The sequence below is a fragment of the Siphateles boraxobius genome, unplaced genomic scaffold, assembly GCF_051911475.1.
Source record: "Siphateles boraxobius isolate OS27281-9 unplaced genomic scaffold, OSU_SipBor_1 27, whole genome shotgun sequence".
Taxonomy (NCBI): domain Eukaryota; kingdom Metazoa; phylum Chordata; class Actinopteri; order Cypriniformes; family Leuciscidae; genus Siphateles; species Siphateles boraxobius.
In genome coordinates this window covers 564,613-586,900 of record NW_027508887.1, presented here as the reverse complement: position 1 = coordinate 586,900, position 22,288 = coordinate 564,613, and the positions used below count along the sequence as shown (strand labels likewise).

The following is a 22,288-nucleotide window of genomic DNA, read 5'->3' as shown; positions in this document are numbered from 1 at the left end:
AGACTGTACGTTTGAATGCTTATTGGGGCAGACCAATTTCATGTGGACTTCACCGTAATATTCAACAGTAGGCTATTATTGATCTGACTTTACTGATGCTGATGAGAACAGAAGCTTTATAGAGGAAATGAACCAATTTACATAATAGTTGATGATCTTTACAGCGGAACTGTATCAACACTGAAACGATTTCAGCTGAACAAATGCATTATTTTGTATAAAGCACTAGGCTATAGGTGTGTGTGTGTGTGTGTGTGTGTGTGTGTGTGTGTGTGTGTGTGTGTGTGTGTGTGTGTGTGTGTGTGTGTGTGTGTGTGTGTGTGATTAGAGGAGCGGATGACGAGGGACACTCTGTCATATCTGTTCCTCTTGTTATGGGAATGATTGACTGTCTCCATGGTAACAAAGCCGGAGGATTCCTAGAAGGACATGATGAGATCAGTTTCGGGAAGGAGTGTATGAAGGAGGTGCACGTCGTGTTCATCTGGGTTTCTGCACATTATGTCAACATGCATGTCACACTGTTTTTATTTAATGCCAGATATAGTACATTTGAAGCAAGTCAATAAAGATAAACATTTGGATCATAAAAAAAATTATTCTATTAAATTTTATGCAGAAATTGATATACAAATGACATCAACGTGACCCATTTTAGCTCATGTTTTGTTCTCGCAGTTGCAGAAATATTTCAAATCAGATGCAGTAAAAGCAAATTAGGCTGTATATTATTAATGAATTACTGACATTTCTCTAACACCACCTATATTTATTACTTGCAACGTATCTAAAACGAATTAGATATACAGTAGATCCAAATTGTCCTCAATAAACCAGAACACATCTGAGGATTGAGTACGACTGAGATCATTGTTTGCCAGAGAATAGTTCGTCTTATGTTTGAATCTCTAAGCGGGAACGTCGTTTGATAAAACCCCTGTTGATCTGATCTGACAGTGAACTCAAAGTCTTCAATAATAATATTTTAGAGACTATTTGTTCTTTTGGAAATGCACTTATTACTTTATTGAATATTTAAGTGAACTGTAAAAAGCAACAAAAAAAATTAATTGTGGGAAGGCTTGTGGGAAAGTGTGATTTGTTTCACATTTTTGGTCAATACATAGGCTAATTGCCACCCGTCAATTTTTTGCACTTTTATTGTTTTGTTTTACTTTTGTGACTGTTTTTTTAAAAGTATTTAAGTATTTTTTTACTTTAATAATTAAGAATGAATAGGTGTATCCTGACTTTTGACTGTATATTTAAATATATTGATATTTTAATAAACTAATTTTCAAGGACAATTTGCTATAGCATAAATATGTAGGGTAGGCTACTTGTGCCATCTAGCGGTTATTTGACATAATATACTAAAAAATACAACATAAACTACTAAAAGTCAAATAAAGCAACAACAACAAAAAAAGTCAAACAAAGCGTCTATTGAAGTCAAATTTGTTTAGTTTTAACCAGTGAAATTTATGCAAATTCGTTGTAAATGAGTTGCTCATCTCTGGTCGGTTTCAGTCACCAGGTGGCGCACCTGATTTTCTCAAACACTGTGAGGCGTCTAAAAATACTGCCTGATTGTTTTTACACGCTTGTTTTACATTATTAAATAATAGTAATAATCGTAATTCATAGCATATTATGTTTCCATATATCATCAATGTAGTTATTCAAAGTTAGATATTTACAGAGAGAGTCAGGTTCCCTCGAGTTTTTTCTAACTGTTTGCGCGTTTATTTTACTTTATAAATTATAACGGCCATGGCAGACAATAAGTGGGATCTTTTACTGTCTATGGTGGGATCATAGCGAGTGAAGATGTGGGTTGATTTTCACTCAGGCACATGCAGGTCAGCCTCATGGGGTCTTATTTATGAGGCGCGCGCGCGGCGAAGCGACACATTCGGTGGCGGCGGCGCAAGATGAGGTTGCGATGGTGACTGCTGACGAGTGATTTTAATGTTATTTATCTTGTTAGTTAATGTCACATTATAAGTTTATTTAAGAGATTAAGCTTCACTTTAATCATTATCATCGCCTCAGGAAGCATAAGAGCGCGGAATATCGATCCGCGACCGGTTATTGATCATCATGCCGCCCATCGAGAATGACGGGGGTCGCGAGCAGATCCGACTGAAAATTAAAGAACTGATCGATTCCAATCAAGTGCTGGTGTTCAGTAAGAGCTTCTGTCCTTTCTGCGTTAAGGTGAGGGAAGATCCGTCATAAACATGACTAATATCTCCAATAAAACAATAAAACTGTAATGTAAGAAGGTTTGAGCTAAGAGTATATATAGTTTTGAAGCTTAACGTTATTTCTTAACCTCTTAAGTGTCATGGGCCCACCGGTGGGCCCAAATCCATTACATATTTAAAACAGTAATAACCTATACTAAACCTAAACTAATCTTGACAAACTATATATCATTTGAAAGCTTACAATCTCTAGTTTCCATATTTGGTTACTGATTCTCAAAACAAATTACAGAGGAGCCGTAATTTATTAATTTGCAACAAGAATATTTTCATACTCCTAGGCGTGTTCAGACCTTTATTTTGAAATAGCAATGAACATGAAAAATCATGAAAGAAGGGTAGAAACCAGTTTGTTTTCATGCCAAGAGTTCAAAAGATGGCAAGCATTCAATTATTTTAGAAAAAAAGGTCTGAAAATGTTTTAAATATAAAGAAAAAATAATAGATTCACCATTTGTGATGTGGCCGCGAGCTATAACGCACATATGTGTTCTTTTATGTGTTTATTCAAGGTTTAATTCATATCAAAATCTGCCAAACTTCCAATACTACTTCTGAATAGGATGTCTACTTTATAAATTGTATGAAAATTGTGAAAATGATGGTTCAGATCACTCAAACCACATATGGAAATGGAGGCGCCCTTATATGGGCAGTAATGGAGTCTGGTTGTGACCTAGTGAAAAAGTTTGGTACTGCGCCCAAACAAAATCTTACTGAAAGCTCATTTCTTGAGATATCAACCTAAAATTTGAAACACAACTTGTTCAGATTTTTGGCTTTGATTTTTTTGCAGTTTAAGAGTTGTCCAGGTTTTGAAAATATATATTTTATATAAAATATGAATAATTAATTTTTTAAATCGTACATTTTCATAAACTCAAACTTCTGTAACTTTTTTTCTGTTTCACTTTCTTAATTTATTTCACTTCTACAAAAATCTGCCAAATGTCTTCTTTAAAACAAGACCAATTTTATGTCTATATTCCAAAGGATTCTTATCCTATACCATTTAAGTTTGGAATGTGCATTTTCATGTCTATTCAAAAAAAGGGGGGGTGACACTTAACAGGTTAAAGAGACAGTTAACCCAAAAAGGACAATTCTGTCATCATTTACTCGTTCTCAAGTTGTTCCAAACAAGTATGAGCACAAAAGTGTTAATGGACACCATTGACTAACAAGAACGAGTCATATGATCCATTCATTCTTTCAAGAAAAAATATTCATACAGGTTGTTCAACTTGAGGGCGAGTAAGTTAAATGATGACATAATTGTCATTTGTAGGTGAACTGTCTCTTTAATTTTGTATGTGTTCAGTTTTGTCTTTACTTTGAGAAGGCGACTTTAATAAAGTTGTTTAATTATTCTTTTAACAAACACAACACATGTTTTAAACTAGTTATAGCTTAGGGAGAAATTTGCTTTATATTGTAAAATTAAAAAGTTTTCAATTATTTATTTAAAATATTTAACGTCTGGATTTAATATGTCCATATTATGCCTGAAATAAATTAAAAAATCCTATGTTTTTTATGTACTAAAAACTAAAATCAATAGTTTGACAATGTCAAGTTCATGTTTTTAGTAATCACAGCATTTACAATGTACAGTGAGAAATGTATTCTTGTACTATTTGACTTTAAAATAAAACATCTAAAGGTCTGAGCTGTAATAAAACATTCTTCAAGAAACCAAGCTCTTAAAGTGTTAAATCTCTGCTGTAATCCGTCCGTATCGCTGTAAGGTAACTTTAAATGGTGGCAAATGAAACCTTTAATTAATGACTGATGATGAAAAAATACTTCATTAATGTAAAGGATATGATCCTGTGATGCTGTGCATCTGTCGACTGAACCAGGCAAGTGTATGGAAGTGCTGTGATGTTTGACAATCATGCAGAGACTAATTAGTGTTTTAAATAGCTGGGATTCTGTAGTAATTATTTTAAGAATGATAGAGACTGTCTGGTTTTGCTCTGTAGATCATGATGATTTGATCTGACATTGAGTTCAGAATAAACTACTTATGGAACCAGAAATAAAACAGCAGGTTGGGAATGATTAGTGTGTAATAAACTACTTGTGGAACCAGAAATAAACCCGCAATAGTTATAGATAACTCCGCTTTACCACTGCTTAAATTATTTTACTCCTTTGTATTTTTGTACAGAAGTACTTCACGGCTGACCTGAGATTTCATGTAGTTTATTTAATCCTGTGACACTGTACTGTAATTTACTTTATCGCATGTATTTGAATGGATGTTTTTCTGCTGCTAAATGTTGTCATGTCTGAAACGCGAATCTTGTTGAATTACTAACATGTTGGGCTTTCTGTGATTTCAGGTGAAGGATCTCTTTAAAGAGCTGAATGTCAAGTGTATAACTTTAGAGCTGGACCTGATGGGTAAGAGAACAATCACCGGGGATCATTTTCCATATCAGTAATCATCAAATTACTTTTATAATAATTCCTTTCCGGGACTGAAATGATAATGCGTGGAGGAAGTTTCTTTTCTTCTTCAGTCCATCAACTAATCGTTCTGATCATTTCCATATCTATTTCTACTCATATGTACATCATGTCAGAGCTCACTGTCTGTCAAACATCTTTTATTTAATTTAAGAAACGTGTCTTGAATATCTTTATTTTCTATTCTAAATGGTAATAACTCAAATATGGTTTTTGCCATCAAAATAATCAAATACTCTGGCATTGCATTTAAAAAACAAACAAAACGCCCTTTTTAAAAAAAAAAATGAAATTAAAGTTTTAGAATTAAAGGACAAAAAGTACATTGTGTTTATTTCACAATGTACAATGAGCATTTTTGCGAGCTACTCTGTGTTTATTCGTTTATCAGGACTATTGAACTTAAACAACAATTGGGAAAATTTTATAAATAATTACAAATAAGTTTATGAGTCAGAATAATTGAATGAGATGAATGCCAGGTCTGGGATTACATTATATTTGTTCACTACATGTTTAAAACAATGTTTACTTTTTATTTGCTGAATATTCAGTTGCGTAACATTTTCCCTTGAAGTTCTTTCTGATACGCAAGATTACTGAATATGCATGTCTTCTGCATGCTGCGATTATGTAATGTCCACGTTTAAGGTTACAGCAGTTTTACTACCTCATTGACTCGAGCCACTGACAGAAGTGCTGAGATACTCATGTCTTGCATGTGTTCTCTGAACCTCTGATGTTAATGTTTAAGCGTTCAGAGCAGTTTTTGCCATGACCTGCTGAGTCACTCCAACCGCAGCGTTACGAACTCCTCTTTCCTTGTTTTCATTCACTCATTTGCACCCCACCATGTCTCGTTTATGTCTCACGCTTGGCTTTATCTCGCTGTGCATGCACAGCTGTTCTGCTCATGTTCGTAGCATCACACTGATAATGGATTCTCCGCTGAAAGGCTTTAAACCTGATTAGCTGCTTTGGAGCTTGGAGACAAACATTAGTTTCAGAAGAAGTGCCAGATCCGAACCTGATTCGATTATCCGTCTTGGAGGGCCGCCCATGTGGTGTAGATGTGAAACATGAGCGCTGAGATCCTGAATGATCATGTCTGATGTGTTTTAGAGGACGGGACCAACTACCAGGACTTACTGCATGAGATGACTGGGCAGAAAACCGTCCCCAACGTCTTCATCAACAAGAAACACATCGGAGGCTGCGACAACACCATGAAGGTACTGATTCTGAGTCTGATCTCTGCATGTGTTCGACATGTCGGAAAAAACTCACATTGCAATATTTTGTTTTTCTGCGATGTGAAACCAATTTCACCAGATGATTTGAATGGCTCTATTTGAAAATAATTAATTATTCTAGAATAATTGGTGATTTTTGTAGGGGAGTGAATCTGCATAGAAAATAATAAACAAATTACAAGCGTGGATCAATGCAATAGAAGAAAGATCTAATTGAAATAAGCAGTGCTTTATGTTTTTCAGGTCAATTTAAAGCGTGATATTGATGCTAAAGCGATATATCGTGCAGCCCTAGTGATTCTTACTCGGTCTCGCTGGCCAGACTTTTGTCTCTTTTAATAATGTCTGCTCATTATTTATTCTATTCATGTAGACAAGGAACACCTGATTGACATGCGAAGCGACCAACCATAGTTTGATTAGTTTGCTCTAAAATACTGCACAGGTGCAGAAGGGTTCATGAATGTCTGTACAGGCCAAAGACCTCAAGAAAAATTTTAGTTAATTTACAGACATAAAAATGACATTTCCTCAAGCAAACCCTTTTTACTTTTAAATGTCTTTTAAAGATTTGATGGCATGAAACATGCAGTCAGTGTTTAGGATGCAGGACACTGGGGGTTTTTCACTCACAAGTCGTTCTCGCGTGACTTCACTGTCATGGTCATTAGTGACCGAGTTAGTGAACGTTCTGCTGCAGAATCGCCACACACACACACACACACCTTCATTTTAGCTGTGGTAGAAGATTAAGAGAATAAGTATAAGTAATGAAAACATTTCTGTCTGTCCCACATGTCTGCTAGAAGTTATTTTTCTCCATTTAATACATAAATGTAATGTATTTTACAATGTCTCCATTGTAAAATGTTCACTCTGAAACAAACTTCTCACTCATCAAATTTTGATTGGAATTATGCAACCATTGTTATTATTAGGGCTGGGAACTTCCATAGAATATTTTTTTTTTTTTTTTTCAATATTACAACAATATCTAGCTTGCTATTTATTGTTTCTCTTTTTTTTCATTTAGCATTTTATATTTATTTAATTTAATTTCTGTTTTACAACCTTACACATACTTTTTATTTATTTAAAAACATTTATTTGTTTAAAATATTTAGAATAATAATCAATTGAAATGTCATTTAAGTCAAGTATTTTTCAACTAAATTGCTTTTTTTTTAAATACTGTATCACTGCAGGGCTCACACTGTTATGAATTGTTTGATATCTCAACCTTAGAAAGCACAACTGAGAAAGAAGTCCACATGCACTATTTATTTGCATTGAAGCTTGCCATTTTGGAGCCTTTTTTAATGAGGACTTTGATGGCTTTTTTTTTAAATAGGGCTGTGATGATGGGAGTTTTATACCACCATGGTGAAGTTGACTGGCACAGCCCTAGTTTTGTATTATCAACTGTTATCTCACCTATTTATTTGTTGAATAAGTTGGTTACCCCATCGGAGGTCTACTCGTTGGATCTACATATGAAATGTCTGATCATCAGTGCCTGTCTCTATCACTAATGTATCTGTCAGCTGTCTATAAAAGCTCTTTCTCCGTGGAGTGTAAAGCGGCTCTGTGGGAAAGACCTTTGGTAATAGAGCTGAATAATGCACAAGTGCCTCTTCACGCATCTTATCAGCATGGTTTTATGCTCTAATGATGGTCTGGTTGTTGTGGTGACAGGCACACAGTGATGGCGTCCTGCAGAAGCTGTTGGGTGAAGGGAGCGAGGCGTACGACTATGATCTCATCGTCATCGGTGGGGGTTCTGGCGGTCTGGCGTGTTCAAAGGTGAGTTAAATTACACTGAGGCAGGAAGATCCTTCATCTGTAATGCTGTTTAAATACAGTATGTGTGTGTGTGTCGGGTTAAGTTTTGTCATTTCAAACTGAGGCTCAAGTTACATGGATTCACCCTGTATTAGATCTTAGTATATATATATATATATATATATATATATATATATATATATATATATATATATATATATATATATATATATATATATATAATAAAACCTATTAAAGGTATAGTTCACCCAAAAATGAAAAATGTCTCACCCTCAAGGCTGTTGAAACCTAAAAGTTTGTTTAATAAATTCTGTTAAATTTAAATAAAATAGAATTTGTAATGTATATTTGATGCTTTTTTTTGTTTAAAACAATAACTTTAATTTATCTTTTGAGGGTAATTTCTCAGCCAATTTTAATGTGCAATTAATTTCTGATTAATTAAACGCCACATTGTAATTAGATTTTAGATTAGAGTTTTAATCGCTGGACAGCTCATATATATACGCATACACACTTGACTTGAAAGAATTAAAATCCAGATCTAGATAAAATCTACTTGCACAGTTTTTTCCCGCTAAATGAACACAAGGAGAAAATCATTTTTGTATGCAATAGCTAGTAATAAATGGCATTGTTTTTTACATACATTTACCTATTTCATGTACATATTTTATACATTTACCAAATTAATTTTTTCTAGGGTTTTCAGTTTTAAATCTGAGTTTAAAATGATTCACAGAATTGGAACAAATATATCGAATGACAATTTTTAGGTTGCTTAATTTTATGCTGCCAGTTAAATCATGAATATTCAATACATCGCACAGCCTTGCACTGTAAATATATTGAACGTGCTTGTAAAGGCCTGATACAGAATTTAACTTGGAAATTGTCATGTAGCCAAACTCTGTAGGAGCTCTTTGGGTTTTGCACATGATTTTGATTTTAACACATCTCCTTCCTGCCCAAACAGGAAGCAGCTGCCTTGGGCAAGAAGGTCATGGTTCTGGATTATGTTGTTCCCACACCGAAGGGCACAACCTGGGGTAAGAATACCAGAATCAAACATGGAAGTATGTGGTAGAGATGTATATGATATGATGAAGATGATAATACGAGGTCTGTCTCCAGGTCTGGGCGGCACGTGTGTGAATGTGGGCTGTATTCCTAAGAAACTGATGCATCAGACGGCATTGCTTGGCACTGCCATAGGAGACGCCCGCAAGTTCGGCTGGGAGTTTAGTGATGAAGGTCAGTCGTAACATTCAACACGGCTGGGAATATGATGCGGCACATGATACACTGGCTCTGTGATCGTGATGCAAGACAAGAATTACACCCAGGGCTCGAGATTAACGGCGTCCTATCGTCCTGGGGACGATAGAAAATGTGTTTAGGACGAACAGAAATATTCTCCAGGATGAAAGACATTTTTGTATGCGTGTTCATTTATTACTAGCCTATTAGGCAAACTTACTTAGACAATGCCAAAATAAATTGACCAAGTACTGACTACAAAGGAACGCGTCTTCATGCTGTTACTAGAGTTACTATCACTGGCCGGCTACTCACCCGGAGATTTGTTCCGCGGTACATCTATCAAATGGCTTAATGACATCGCAAATATGTTGCGCTGGTTAAACAACGGTAAGGTAAAACAGATTGAGCACCAAGACGGCCCTGCATCTCCATCATTGGATTGAAACAGTCTGCTAACTGCTTGCTGCTAACTGCTTGCTACTAACTTACTAACGTTAGCTAGCTAACGGGCGCTACCCCGGCTATGTGTGTGTATATTAGCTAAAGCATACATTTAGATTTTAATATATTTGTGGTCTTTTTTTCTTAGTCAGTCTAATCTAGGGTGACCAGACTTTCATGTTTTCTGGGGACAGTCACTGTTATTGGTGCAGTGTTAATTTCGTTTATTTTCTTCAACGACATTTTTTCACAGACGAAAACGAGACGGTAACTAAATAAAAACTAGTTTTGAATGACAAAAACTATGACACAATTCTATTGACATTATCGTCAACAAATAAAAATTACACAAATGTTAGATGGTGACAATTTGGGAAGCGATCCAGTCAGAACTGATGTCCTGCGTGTATGGTAGATGCGCACATTTGTACATGCGCTGCATGTCTAATGAAACGTTAAAAAATGTAAACGTCTGGGAGAATGAGTAGAGCGGACATATAGATCTGAATAAGAGTGACGACGCAAATAAAGAGCTCTATTCGGTACGGTTTTCTGTGCGCACACACCCGACCCGAAGCGTGCAGCCATGCACAGACACCTATACAGCGCGCAAGTATTGAATTAAGCTCTCTTTTGTGTCTGAATGGACAAATACACACAACATTATGTCGAAATGTCCGTTTTGGAGACTATTGACGTAAACTATGTGGTTATGTCTTAAACAGTTGTGAGTCTATCGGATGTGCATCAGTGCAATTGGATTGGAAAGAGAAAAGCATTCACTGCTCGTTAATTGCTTTAATAAGGATTCACTATATTTAATTCATACAAATACATATGTCTGCTGCTTGATATAATAAAGAATGATGTATGCAAGTAGTTATAAAGAATGCATAAATCATTCATTGAAAAGAAGACTGTTCTACTTTAGGAAAAGTGATTTTATTTAATTTTAAGATTTTTTTTTTTTTAAGTCACAGTAGTTTAATCTGTATCTTGCATGTTCAAACTTTAAAATCATTCATATTAACAGGTTAATAGATGTTTTCTCTGGAATTTTAGAGACATTCTAAATTAATGCATTTCAATTGAACTAAACCCATTATATTTTAGTCATCTGTATTGTTTTAGTTTTAGTCTAGTTTTAGTCGATGAAATACAATAAGATTTTAGCTGACTAAATCTACAGTAGATCAACATTTTTATTTTGGGACGGTTGAGATTCACTTTAGGACGGTTCAAATTGTTTTCAGGACGGTTCCAGGACGGAGGTGAAAAAAGTTAGTCTGGAGCCCTGATTACACCACATGATGTAATGCAATGCACGTAGAAATGATTTTAAAAAGAGTTGTTCATGAATTCGTTTTCCATGAGTGGTTAAAGCTGTGATGCAATTTTGTGTTTTCTACTGTGAAGACATTTCAGTTGCAAAATGATTTCCTATTTCTCTGAAAGTACATGGATTGAAAGACTATAGTGAGGGCCTCAGTTATATCTTTAATTAAAAGGTTTATTAATGGGTGATTTAACACAAGAAAGCTTCCTAAAACACAGAACAATTGATAAGCATAACATTCAATATGTCAAACTTTTTGCTTTCAAGCATGTCCACTTTTTTTCTTAATGTAGATTTCTTCTGTTTCACTTTCTTATCAAATATTGTCTTTTTATTAAAGTGACTCACAACTGGGAGACGATGAGAACTGCGGTGAATAACTACATCGGTTCATTGAACTGGGGCTACAGGGTTTCTCTACGAGACAAAAACGTCAATTACGTCAACGCCTACGCTGAGTTTGTGGAGCCGCACAAGATCAAGGTAAGTGTGTTCTGATTCAGCGAGCCAGCTGTACTGAAGCTTCACCGTATTCACTATAACATGCATTGTAATTGCAAAGCCGTTTTCCTGGGCTGAGCTAACAGTCACAGCTAAAATGGACCAAAAGGAGAGCTGACTCCACTACAGGTCCAGATACAACATGAATGCAAAGAGAACTGGATTAATTTCCACTTCATTTACTGTTAGAGGACTAACTTTTGGCAGCAGAACATGGAGAAAATGTGCCTTTGACATTGGAGAGCTAATGTTTCTGTGCGTTTAAGGCTTTTCTTTTAGCTTTATTCAAATGCCTGCACTATGAGAGATGCTAAAAGTTGCATATTACAGTTTAAATCACACTCACAGTTTGCCTAAAGGTGCCCTCATCTTATTTTTTTGTTGACTCTTCCCATCAGGCCACAAACAAGCGCGGTAAAGAGACGTTCTACACCGCGGCTAGGTTTATCCTGGCGACTGGAGAGCGGCCTCGTTACCTGGGCGTCCCGGGAGATAAAGAGTATTGCATCACCAGGTGAGCTAAGACTGCGTAAACACAGCGGTAAACCTCCTCTGGAGAGCTGGGTAAACGCAGCTGGACCCCAGGGGGTCGTTACAGGAGCCCTGCTGACTTATTTACAGCATTTATTGATCTAAAGCTGGTTCATTCTCAGTCACTAAGGGAACAAAAGCTGAATGACGTGGCAAATAGGAGGAGGATTTCCTTCTGTAAGCTCTGATATGAGTGGCATAAGCATGGAAAATATTCAAGTTGGTTCATGTTGCTTATTTAAAAATGGCACATGTAGGGCTCTATGATTTCTATGAGGCAATAGTCATAAAAAATGGAATTGTGTAACTTGGAATGTCACAGAATTTGCCAAGTTTTGGATGAATAAATCAAATAGGACTGTGCATTTAATCAAATCGTTATATGGAAAGTTTATAAATATAAAACCGAAAAAAGGCTATTTAAATATGAATTCTGTGAATGGCAGTTTCATCAAATACACATAGTCAAGCATGACGCTCGTATTGTTTTCAGCAGTTTGCCTAAAAATAAAAGGATTTTTTTAATTTTCATTTGAATTACATTTTAAAAGATTAGATAAATTGTTAATGTTTTATGTCTTCATTTGAGTTTTTGATATCTTTTTTTTTAATTATAAATTCAGAAAAATGAAAACAAAGAATTTTATTTTTTAATAAATTGCTGTAAAATTCTAAGTTTCATGATTTCAATTAAGACATGCTTTTTGATTGCTAACATTTTAATTCAACCTTTAAATTGGAGTCCAGAGAAATGGAAATGAAAAAAAAATTATCCAGAAATATTAAAACTGGAAAAAATGGAATTGAATCCGTACGGCATCGAAACGGCAAGCCTTTAACCTGAATGCATGTGCGCTCTTTTATGACTCAGCTGAAATCTGGTGATGGTTGATTCTTCTTTTATCTGATGAGGAAGTGAAGTGCAGGTGTTTGGCAGGACTTAAGCCTCTGTGGTTTTGAGCATATTGACTTTTCTCTTTGGCAGCGTTTATGATGTTTAACTGTACATCTGAACTTTTGTCTGCATTGGAGGAAACGTGATCCATTTATCTTGTACCCTAATCGGTTTTGTTTGTTCTTCACAGTGATGACCTGTTTTCGTTGCCCTACTGTCCCGGGAAGACTCTTGTTGTCGGGGCGTCGTATGTCGCTCTGGAGTGTGGGGGATTTCTGGCCGGTTTGGGACTGGACGTGACCGTCATGGTTCGCTCCATTCTGCTTCGAGGATTCGACCAGGACATGGCCAACCGTGCGGGAGATTACATGGAGACGCATGGGGTCAAATTCCTCAGGAAGTTTGTTCCAACCAAGGTTAGTGCATGTGTGCAGTTAAACATTGCTGAAATGATGCATTATCTATCGTAGCCGTCATTATGTAATACTCATAATCATGGCCTCTTTACATACATTATCATGGTGATCACGTTGATTGTTTTTTCCACAGATCGAGGAGCTGGAAGCTGGAACTCCGGGCCGACTTAAAGTCACGGCCAAGTCAACCGAGAGTGACGAGATCTATGAAGGGGAATACAACACTGTGAGTGTCGTGCCTTTCTATTGGCCAAAAACTGGAATTCCCTTCAGATATCATTACAGCACATCTGTATTTATCTTGTCTGGTATCTTTGGCTCAGTTTCAAATCCTAGTGTGTGCCATTTAATATTCAAATATTTTACATTCTCTTCAATGAAATGAACCCAGTGACTTGGTGAAATGTAAGTAGATAATTTCCATATAAATGTGGTGAACTGCACCTGTGACACCCTTTGGTTAATTTTTTTGTTTTGTTTTTCCTTGTAACAAGTATTTTTGTTACAAGGTGCTTAAAATGCTTGAAGTACTTCCATTTGACTTTTTAAAATGTAAGTCCTGAAAAACCCTTTAAAACGGACATTTATGAAAAGGTACTTGAAAAGTGCTTGAAGTATTGAAAGACAATATATTTGAAATTAGTGTTTAATTTTCTTGATAAAGCAATCTCTCACACGTAATGAAGCTGCAGCCCGTCTGATGCAGATATAGAGCCATGTCACATGACTATGAGTATGATATTGCTCATAAATATCAGAGTATATGATACATCTTTCATTCTTCAGGTCAATCATATATTCATGGGGGGGAAAAATCAGTTTGAATAAGGAAAGCGATATCTTTGTCATAGTATTCTTTCAATGGTTAAAGTTTCCACAGTCATTGCATCCGCTGCACTTTATTTATACCATTTTGGTTATTTTTGTTTGTCTATTTCCCTTATTTACAATTTGAAAGATAATAAAGATATTGTTTGATAAATGAGATCTCTAAATTCCTTGAAAACCAAAAAAGTAGTAAAGTCCTGGAATTTAATTTTACAGTACCTGTACGAACCCTGAAGCACTTGCATCAATTATTCAGTATTATAACCTACATGAGCTGTATAGTTGTCTAAGAGTGAGGTCTGACTACAGTTCAAGCCAAATGTAATTCCTGTGAGTGGAGTTTGCTCCATGTAAACATGTTTGTATCATTTGTATGTTTGTATCAAACGTATCAAGCCAAGGCACTCGAGAGTTAAAGTAAATGTATATAAAAAGCCTTTATTTCATTATGGCTTAGGCAATTAAAAACAGATTTTAAATAACCGCACACCTTTTAAAGTCCTTCAAAATTCCTTTTAAGCAGCAATTAGTTAGTCATGTGACAATCACCTGAGAATCACAATAGAGAAGAAATTGTTAGATGAATAGCGGACATCTCACCAAAACATAATTAAACCCAACACATGTTCCAAAAAAAGATAATGCACTAAAGTGTAAGAAAACAGAATCAACAATGTATTCCACTAACTTTTTTATTTTTTTTAAAGAAAAAAAAAATATATATATATATATATATATATATATATATATATATAATAAATACAAGTACAACGTCACATAAGATATCAATGAAATTATTTTGTTGTTTTGTAACCGAGGGCAGATTCAGTTGTCAGCATTGTTTAATGTGTGTGTGTGTGTGTGTGTGTGTGTGTGTCAGGTGTTGATCGCAGTGGGTCGTGACGCCTGTACAGGAAAGATCGGTCTGGACAAAGCTGGAGTTAAAGTCAATGCCAAGTATGTCTTTCTTTTGAATAGTTTATTTTGGTCATCTGTCTCATAGTCCCTCCCCCAACCCATAACAAAGTCCTTGTTGTCACGGTAACATTTAAAGGGGTGGGGTCAGAGTGAGTAAGAGGCGGGGTCAGGAGTGTCATGGTGAATCAGCAGTATTTCCTCTGGGAGTGTATCCGGCGTCTGACCTCAGTGACACGCAGTGTGTTTACAGAACACACAACACACTGGGATGTAGACGGGCGGGATGACTTAAGCAAAGTGTTTCCATTGAAAAGCATGGGAAAATGCATATTAATTTTCACACAGACTGAAGTGTGTGTGGTTTGAGGGATTAGTGCTGCACAGAGGTTTTAGATCCTGATCAAGCACTGTCATGTGATTCCATATGACCCACACACACATGACTGATGCATAGCTGTTTTATGGTTCCTCTGTGTGAGCCACTCGCTCAGCATTTACAGATTTACAACTCAGTTTTGTAATGTGCATTGTGTGTTACATAACAGACTGTACAGGATTTTAATAGTCATTGTTCATTGCATTTGTTACAGTAACTCTCCTAAATTGCAGAAGGGAACTAATGATGATGTAATGTGTCTGATATATAATTACCAAGCATTTTTCATTTCTGTCCGGAGTGCAAATATCTCTTATTTATCCTTTAAACAAACCGATTTTTTAGTTATTGATTTTTAGGACATTTAATAAAAAAATCGATTCAAGGATCTAAAGTTTTGAGGATAAATAATTGAAAAATATGAAGTTTCACTGCAGTCCTGCTACTCATGATTATGATGATGACAAACATTTCCACGAAGGTGAAAGTAAATTATTCAGATCAAGCATCAGAACCAAGTGTGAAATAGACTATTGTGACTCCCTTCATATGCCATTCATGCACATACAGTCCCAATTACAGTGGCTTTTGGTCCTCAAGACTGGGTCAATATGAACATTGAGTCATTTTCTCTTCCTCCATCCAGGAACGGGAAGGTTCCCGTGAACGATGAGGAGCAGACTAATATTCCTCACATCTACGCGATTGGAGATATTCTGGAGGGAAAGTGGGAGCTCACGCCTGTGGCCATTCAGGCCGGCAAACTTCTGGCTCGACGACTGTACGCCGGATCATCTTTAAAGGTCTGGCATAGTCATAACCATCGCTGCCAGGAAGATTACAGTCTTATATAGAGTAGTGCTGGGCGGTATGACCAAAAATCCTTATCACGGTATTTTTCAAAATTATACCGGTTTCAGGGTTTATGACAGTATTTTCTTCTTTTTTTCAAGCAGGACTGGGTGTTAACCACACTTCCTACTGATTGAGAGGAAATACTGCAGTATACTGACTTAGAATGCCCTATTGTACTATCAAGAGTTAATACTGGAGGAAAAAAATCCACAGTAGTATTAATACAGGTTTGCAGTGTTTATAAAGAGTTGCCAGCAGGAGGCGCTGTAGGAGCGAACACAAACCTGCGCTCATAAACGCTGCTTTATCAGGAAAGATTCAATCGAAATAACATCGAAGCTTTTCTAAAGACCGTCAGTTCACTTAAGATACATTTATATAAAAACACCCGCGACAAATTTTGAAGTGCTTTCACTTCAAAAAATGAAAGTATGAAAAAGTTATGAAAAAGTTTAAATTTAAAGTAATTCAAATATATTTTGTACTTAATATTTTTTCTTTTATATAAAATATATATTTCACAGAATATATATAACTTTAAAATATCTAACCAAGTTGAGTTCCAAATTTGAAGTTGATATCAAAAAATTCCCATGAGATTTTGTTTAGGTGTAATACCAAAAATAGCCACCGGGTGACATGCATTCCTTTGAATTTAATTGTATGTATTCTGCTGTAACAAATTAATACATTTCTGTCCAAATATCATTTCTGTCACGAAATATGGAACTTTGAGACTCAGACCTTTCTGATGATGTTTTGTCAAGATTAGAAAAGGTTTTGATCATAAATTATGAAGAGTCCAGAAGCCCGATAAAATAATTTAGTGTACCGTTTCTATGGTAACGCAACGTCCAATTTCAAAACTGTTTTCACAGGTTGAATTCTGAGTTCGTAAGCTTTCAAATGATACCTAATTTATTAAAATATGTGATGTAATAAAAAAGGCGAAAAAAAAATATTATATTTTAGAGGATACAATGACAAATACTAGATTGTTTTTTGAACTTTTAGCAATAAAACACAAAGTTTCAATTATTAAAAGTGTGTGCGTTGACTTTTTGTGGCAAAGGTCAGAACTCCTGTTATGATATAGATTTTTTTTTTTTTTTTTTAGGTGCACTCTTGTCATAAATTCATCTATTACTGTTCCTACATAATTTGCACAAAAAAAACAGTGCTAAAATATCTAATTAGGATTCTTTGACCTTTCCAACGATATATAGTTTGTAGAGATTAGATTAGGATTTCATTGTCATATAGTGAAGTAAACGTAGCGGGGCGGTGACAGTTAAGGGGTATTCGGTATGAACCGGTTTATACCGCCCAGCACTAATAAAGTGATTTTCTGTGATTATAACCCTTTCTTCTGTGATTGTGTGTGTGTAACAGTGTGATTATGTGAACGTTCCCACCACTGTCTTCACTCCTATGGAATACGGCAGCTGTGGACACGCGGAGGAGAAGGCCGTGGAGATCTACGGACAGGAGAACCTCGAGGTGTGTGTGTGTGTGTGTTCGCTCAGACGGGGAACATGAAGAATCTGTGCTGGTAATTGTTGTAATGATGTATGCGTGTCTGTGCAGGTTTATCACAGTCTGTTCTGGCCTCTGGAGTTCACCGTTCCCAGCAGAGACAACAACCGGTGCTACGCCAAGATCATCTGCAATAAACTCGACAACGTAAGACGCACGTAACCGTCAGCCTCCTCTGAAAATAAAATAAAAAAGAGTCAACATTCCTAATCAAGCTATGATTTCAAGTCAAGATCAGACACTAGATTATACAATTCTACGCTTTACAATAAGGTTTAATTTACCTTTAACAAACAACACTGGTAGAAGCACTTCAATGTTAGTTTTTGTTACCTAAAACTGTTAGAAATTTAAAAAAAAAAAAATTACAATAGTAATTGTAGTAAAGCTGAAATAAAAGTGACCCTGGACCACAAAAACAGTCACAAGTCGCACGGGTATATTTGTGCCAATAGCCAACAATACATTGTATGGGTCAAAATTATCGTTTTTTTCTTTTATGCCAAAATTCATTAGAATATTAAGTAAAGATCATGTTCCATAAAGATGTTTTGTAAATTTCCTACCGTGAATATATTATATATATATATATATAATATAAAATATAAAATTGACCTATGTGACTGGAAAAATAAAAGCTAATTGAAAATATTAATGCTGTATTTATTAAAAAATTATACTAAAATGACACTGGAAGCTTGTTTCTGGCACAAAATAAAAAAGGTTGTGACTTATCTTATTGAGACTTCTTATTTTTAATTCTGATTCTGCGTTTATATCTCGCAATTCTGAGTTGTAAAGTACAAATTGTGAGAAACTCACAATAGCGAGGAAAAAAGGCTGTTGTTAGATGAAAGTCACAATTACCTTTTTTTCTGTGGTGGAATGTGAACCGACAATGAACAGAGCATTACTACAGCGGATGTGTGAGCATACAAAAAGTGCTGCTACATTTTGTAACAAGCAGTGACTGATTTCTATTAAATGTTTTTGAATGAAAAGCATTTGATTGCATTCTATCAGTGTTGTTCTAGACGTGATCCTGTAACCCCTGTGTTGTGTGTGTGTGTGCAGGACCGTGTGATTGGCTTTCACTATCTGGGTCCTAATGCCGGAGAGGTCACACAGGGCTTCGGAGCCGCTATGAAGTGTGGGATTACTAAAGATCAGCTGGACAACACCATCGGGATTCACCCCACCTGTGCCGAGGTGCGTTTCCAAAAACTCTACTACTTAAAGTGGACCTATTACGCCCTTTTACTAAGTCTGCTAGAACAGGTTTTCCTGCTTGAATGTTGATTATTTTCCTCATATTCTCCATTGTTGCGGCTCCTCTCTTCCCAGTCTGTCAGTAACGCTCTGTTTACTTCCTGTCTCTATGAAGCCCCTCCTCCTGAAAAGCACACTGTGCTCTGATTGGTCGGCTGGATCAGTGTGTTGTGATTGGTCGAGCCCTTCGAGTGTGTTTGGGAAATGTCCCGCCCCTTCCCATAACCACCAGTTTAACACACTACTAACTTACTCAACCAGGCCCCGCCCCTTTATTCTGCGTATTAATTATTTAAATGAGGAATATTGTGACGTGTTCGTTCCCGATAGAAACTCAAGACTACAATGGAGGCGTTTCAGGAGTTCAGAAACACTGACACTGATATAGAGAAGAACTAGGCAACATTACACACTAAAGAAAGATGAACATGTAAAAAAAGCATAATGGGTTTATTACTCATTTGATGTTCTTATTTGTTAAGCACATGATCATAACATGTCCTTCCCTTCATTTGTTTCAGATATTCACCACGATGGAGGTCACCAAAAGCTCTGGCGGTGACATCACTCAGTCGGGCTGCTGAGGTTAAACCCTGCTCGTTTAACAGGCTGTCAATACCAGTTTAAACTGGTGATTTCTTCCTCTCGGCTTAAACACACTCGAGTCTCTTTCTAGGAATCTAGAGGTACAACATCATGATGTTTCACTGCTCACAGAAGGCTTTTGTGTCTGCTGTTCCCTTTCACCCTTTACAAACCATGTGATCGTTCCCACATGTGCTGAAGGGGCGGAGCCATACGACACGACAGCCTTTAGAGGCGGGGCTTCACTTGCTGAAGAGACCAAGGATTGGGAGAGGGATGTTGATTGACAGCCTGTTAGAAAGCGGGGTTACTCTGCTCAAAATCACCGTCCAAGTCAGAAATGCACCAAATGCGCTTGATTTCTTTTCTTTCATACACACACCTGCGCACGTGGTGCTCTGTGACGTTTTAACCCCTAACCCACGCTCAGTGGCGGGTTACGACTGATGTTTTCTGCACTTGGACTTTAAATAGATGAATCATGTTAACATGCACTCTCTCAGACTCACGAGGGCTGCGTACTTTCCTTTCGTTTGGTTGTAGAAGACTATTTTTCTATATTTAATAGTGGGTTTGTCATCAGTTGCTCGTCAGATTTCACTTCCCACTCTCATTATTATTATTATTATTATCGGATTTAGTGATCGAAGCGCAAACCAAATGCAGCATGTAGATGCTTCCTCGTGAAAGTATTTAAACTATCGGGCGTCACCAAGATGAAACCGCAAACTCATTTATAGTTTGTGATGCCTGTTAAAAGACTTAGAAATATTAATAAAATGTGTATGTTCATATTTTTATAAATATATGTATATCTTTACATCACTGGATTCCATGTATCTGATTGGAGGATTCATTCAACAATAAATGGATGTCTGTTTGTTTGACGTTTGCTGTTTATTTCTGGATTATTTGATGTTATTCACTTTCTTCTGCTCTTTAAGGGTTAAAGTTCATACATCTGTCACTCAGCACCTGTCAATTGTACAATATTTCCATAGTATCTGTTTAATTCTGTTCATGGACTTTAATAAAACTGCACATCTACATTTTTATGAGTTTATTTTAATTTATCTAACACATGCATTAATCTGAGTGCTATAACAAATGTTCAAAAAGCTGTGGAATTTTTCAGTGTGGTTATGAATAAGGTTTAGTCACTATAATTATACATTTATAACTACCTTATGTGTTCTGCTTGAAAGGGAGACCAATTAAATACATAATTTATATTATTTAATAATGTATGTGCCCATTGGATATCTATTGATCGGAATATAGAGACGTTTTGTGTATTTCATGTTAGTTATTGCATTAGCTCTTGCTTGTGTATATACCGTTTCATCTACAATGGTTTGGTTTGTTTCCAGGGATTTCATTAATGAATATCTAAAAGCAGCTTTGAGAGGATTTACTAAAATTAAAAGCTTATTTTATAACATTTAATGTAAGTCAGCAAAAGGAGGAATTGTTTTTCATTTAAGAAAACAACAGCCATTGTCTTGATTTCCTAATGCATTTCTTCTTGTTCACAAGTTTCTTTAGAGTCCTACAAACTTTATTTGTTTCAGACTGAAATTTCTTTCTCTGTAAATTAACAGATTTTATTAATTTTTTTTTTTAGATGATTGGATTGTTTCAGAAACTGCATCTGCAATCCAGCATCTGGATTGAATGAAAGCCGCTGATTGGCTGGAAACTCTTTATAAACAGGAAGTGTCTAAAGCTCCATTTCCTTCCTCAGGAATGAGCCGTTAAATACAGAATGTTTTCAGGCCACTTACTCTACAAACACAACGGTCACTTTCTAGTGTTCGCTTGAATCATTCCGTATTAAAGTGAGTTTAGATAGCTCGTCCTTTTGATGACAGTGCATGAATATTCACACACATGCATTGAAAAACTCATTCAGACACACACACACCTGTTCCTGTGAAGTGCAAGTGTATTCATCTGAGACAAAACACACCAGAGACTGAAAAACTGAGGATAAAACACCTCATTTTCATGCGTTCCATTCAGTGAGTGAATAATCACAGACCGACGGATCAAACACACCTGAGTGTGTGTGAATCTAAGGAGACAGTTGGTGTCTCATTCTCTTTGGTTTTATATAATGGTGCTCTAGTTAATTAAATCCAGTCTGCTGTGGACTGATATTGCAACGCGGGATGTTTCATTCAGAAACGATGGAGAGTCGAACCAAAGACACCGAACACTGAGAAGCTAACCAGGAACAGGTGAGGGTAATCAATCACTGTGGCAACAAACAAGGGTAACTATAGAAACAGGAACTAAAGATACGATGGGAACAGAAAATACACTTCAAAATAAAGGTCCATACAGCAAACACAAAACCAAAGAATATGCAACAAATATATTACATAATTTTCTTTAAAAATGCATTAATATTCTATATTTGTTTAAAATATATTTGTGTCTCAACTATTTATGAAGTCTAGAGAGGCAAACTCATGTCAAATTTGTTGAAGTACCTTCTACAAATATGATGGTAAATCAGTAAGGTTTAAACAAATAGGTAAATACATAAGTTAGCTATAAATTAATAAAATGTTATTCAAATAAAACATGTCTATAATATCAGGTGTGTGTTTTTGTGAGAGAGAGAGAGAGAGAGAGAGAGAGAGAGAGAGAGAGAGAGAGAGAGAGAGAGAGAGAGAGAATGTACGAATGATCATCTGATTATGTTATTAAACTCTGATGTGAATATATGTGT

At 36.0% G+C, this 22,288-nt stretch overlaps 1 protein-coding gene across 2 annotated transcripts; it reads left to right on the top strand.

Moving 5' to 3' along the window:
• Window positions 1-1,885: 1,885 nt before the first annotated feature.
• On the top strand, window positions 1,886-20,438 carry txnrd3 (thioredoxin reductase 3). 2 transcript variants are annotated; one of them, XR_013207411.1, is made up of 17 exons: window positions 1,907-2,220; window positions 4,619-4,679; window positions 5,868-5,977; window positions 7,694-7,801; window positions 8,778-8,850; window positions 8,936-9,055; window positions 11,182-11,324; window positions 11,741-11,856; window positions 12,959-13,184; window positions 13,318-13,410; window positions 14,893-14,969; window positions 15,953-16,109; window positions 17,554-17,661; window positions 17,749-17,844; window positions 18,772-18,906; window positions 19,488-19,652; window positions 19,753-20,438. XR_013207411.1 is itself a non-coding variant. In XM_077245609.1 (16 exons), exons 1-16 carry the CDS (start codon window positions 2,104-2,106, stop codon window positions 19,548-19,550), a joined length of 1,803 nt encoding a protein of 600 aa, XP_077101724.1. In that variant the 5' UTR covers window positions 1,886-2,103; the 3' UTR covers window positions 19,551-20,438. The 2 variants fall into 2 exon arrangements, 1 of the variants encoding a protein (XP_077101724.1); XM_077245609.1 differs by having other exon boundaries at window positions 1,886-2,220; window positions 19,488-20,438.
• The last annotated feature ends 1,850 nt before the right edge of the window (window positions 20,439-22,288 follow it).

What these genes read in the sequence shown, in the direction of transcription:
- txnrd3 (XM_077245609.1), top strand. Translation starts at nt 2,104, where the DNA reads ATGCCGCCCATCGAGAATGACGGGGGTCGCGAGCAGATCCGACTGAAA. An exon ending in GCGGTCTGGCGTGTTCAAAG is followed by an intron (nt 7,802 to 8,777) that starts GTGAGTTAAATT and finishes CTGCCCAAACAG; the next exon opens with GAAGCAGCTGCCTTGGGCAA. An exon ending in ACCGAAGGGCACAACCTGGG is followed by an intron (nt 8,851 to 8,935) that starts GTAAGAATACCA and finishes GTCTGTCTCCAG; the next exon opens with GTCTGGGCGGCACGTGTGTG.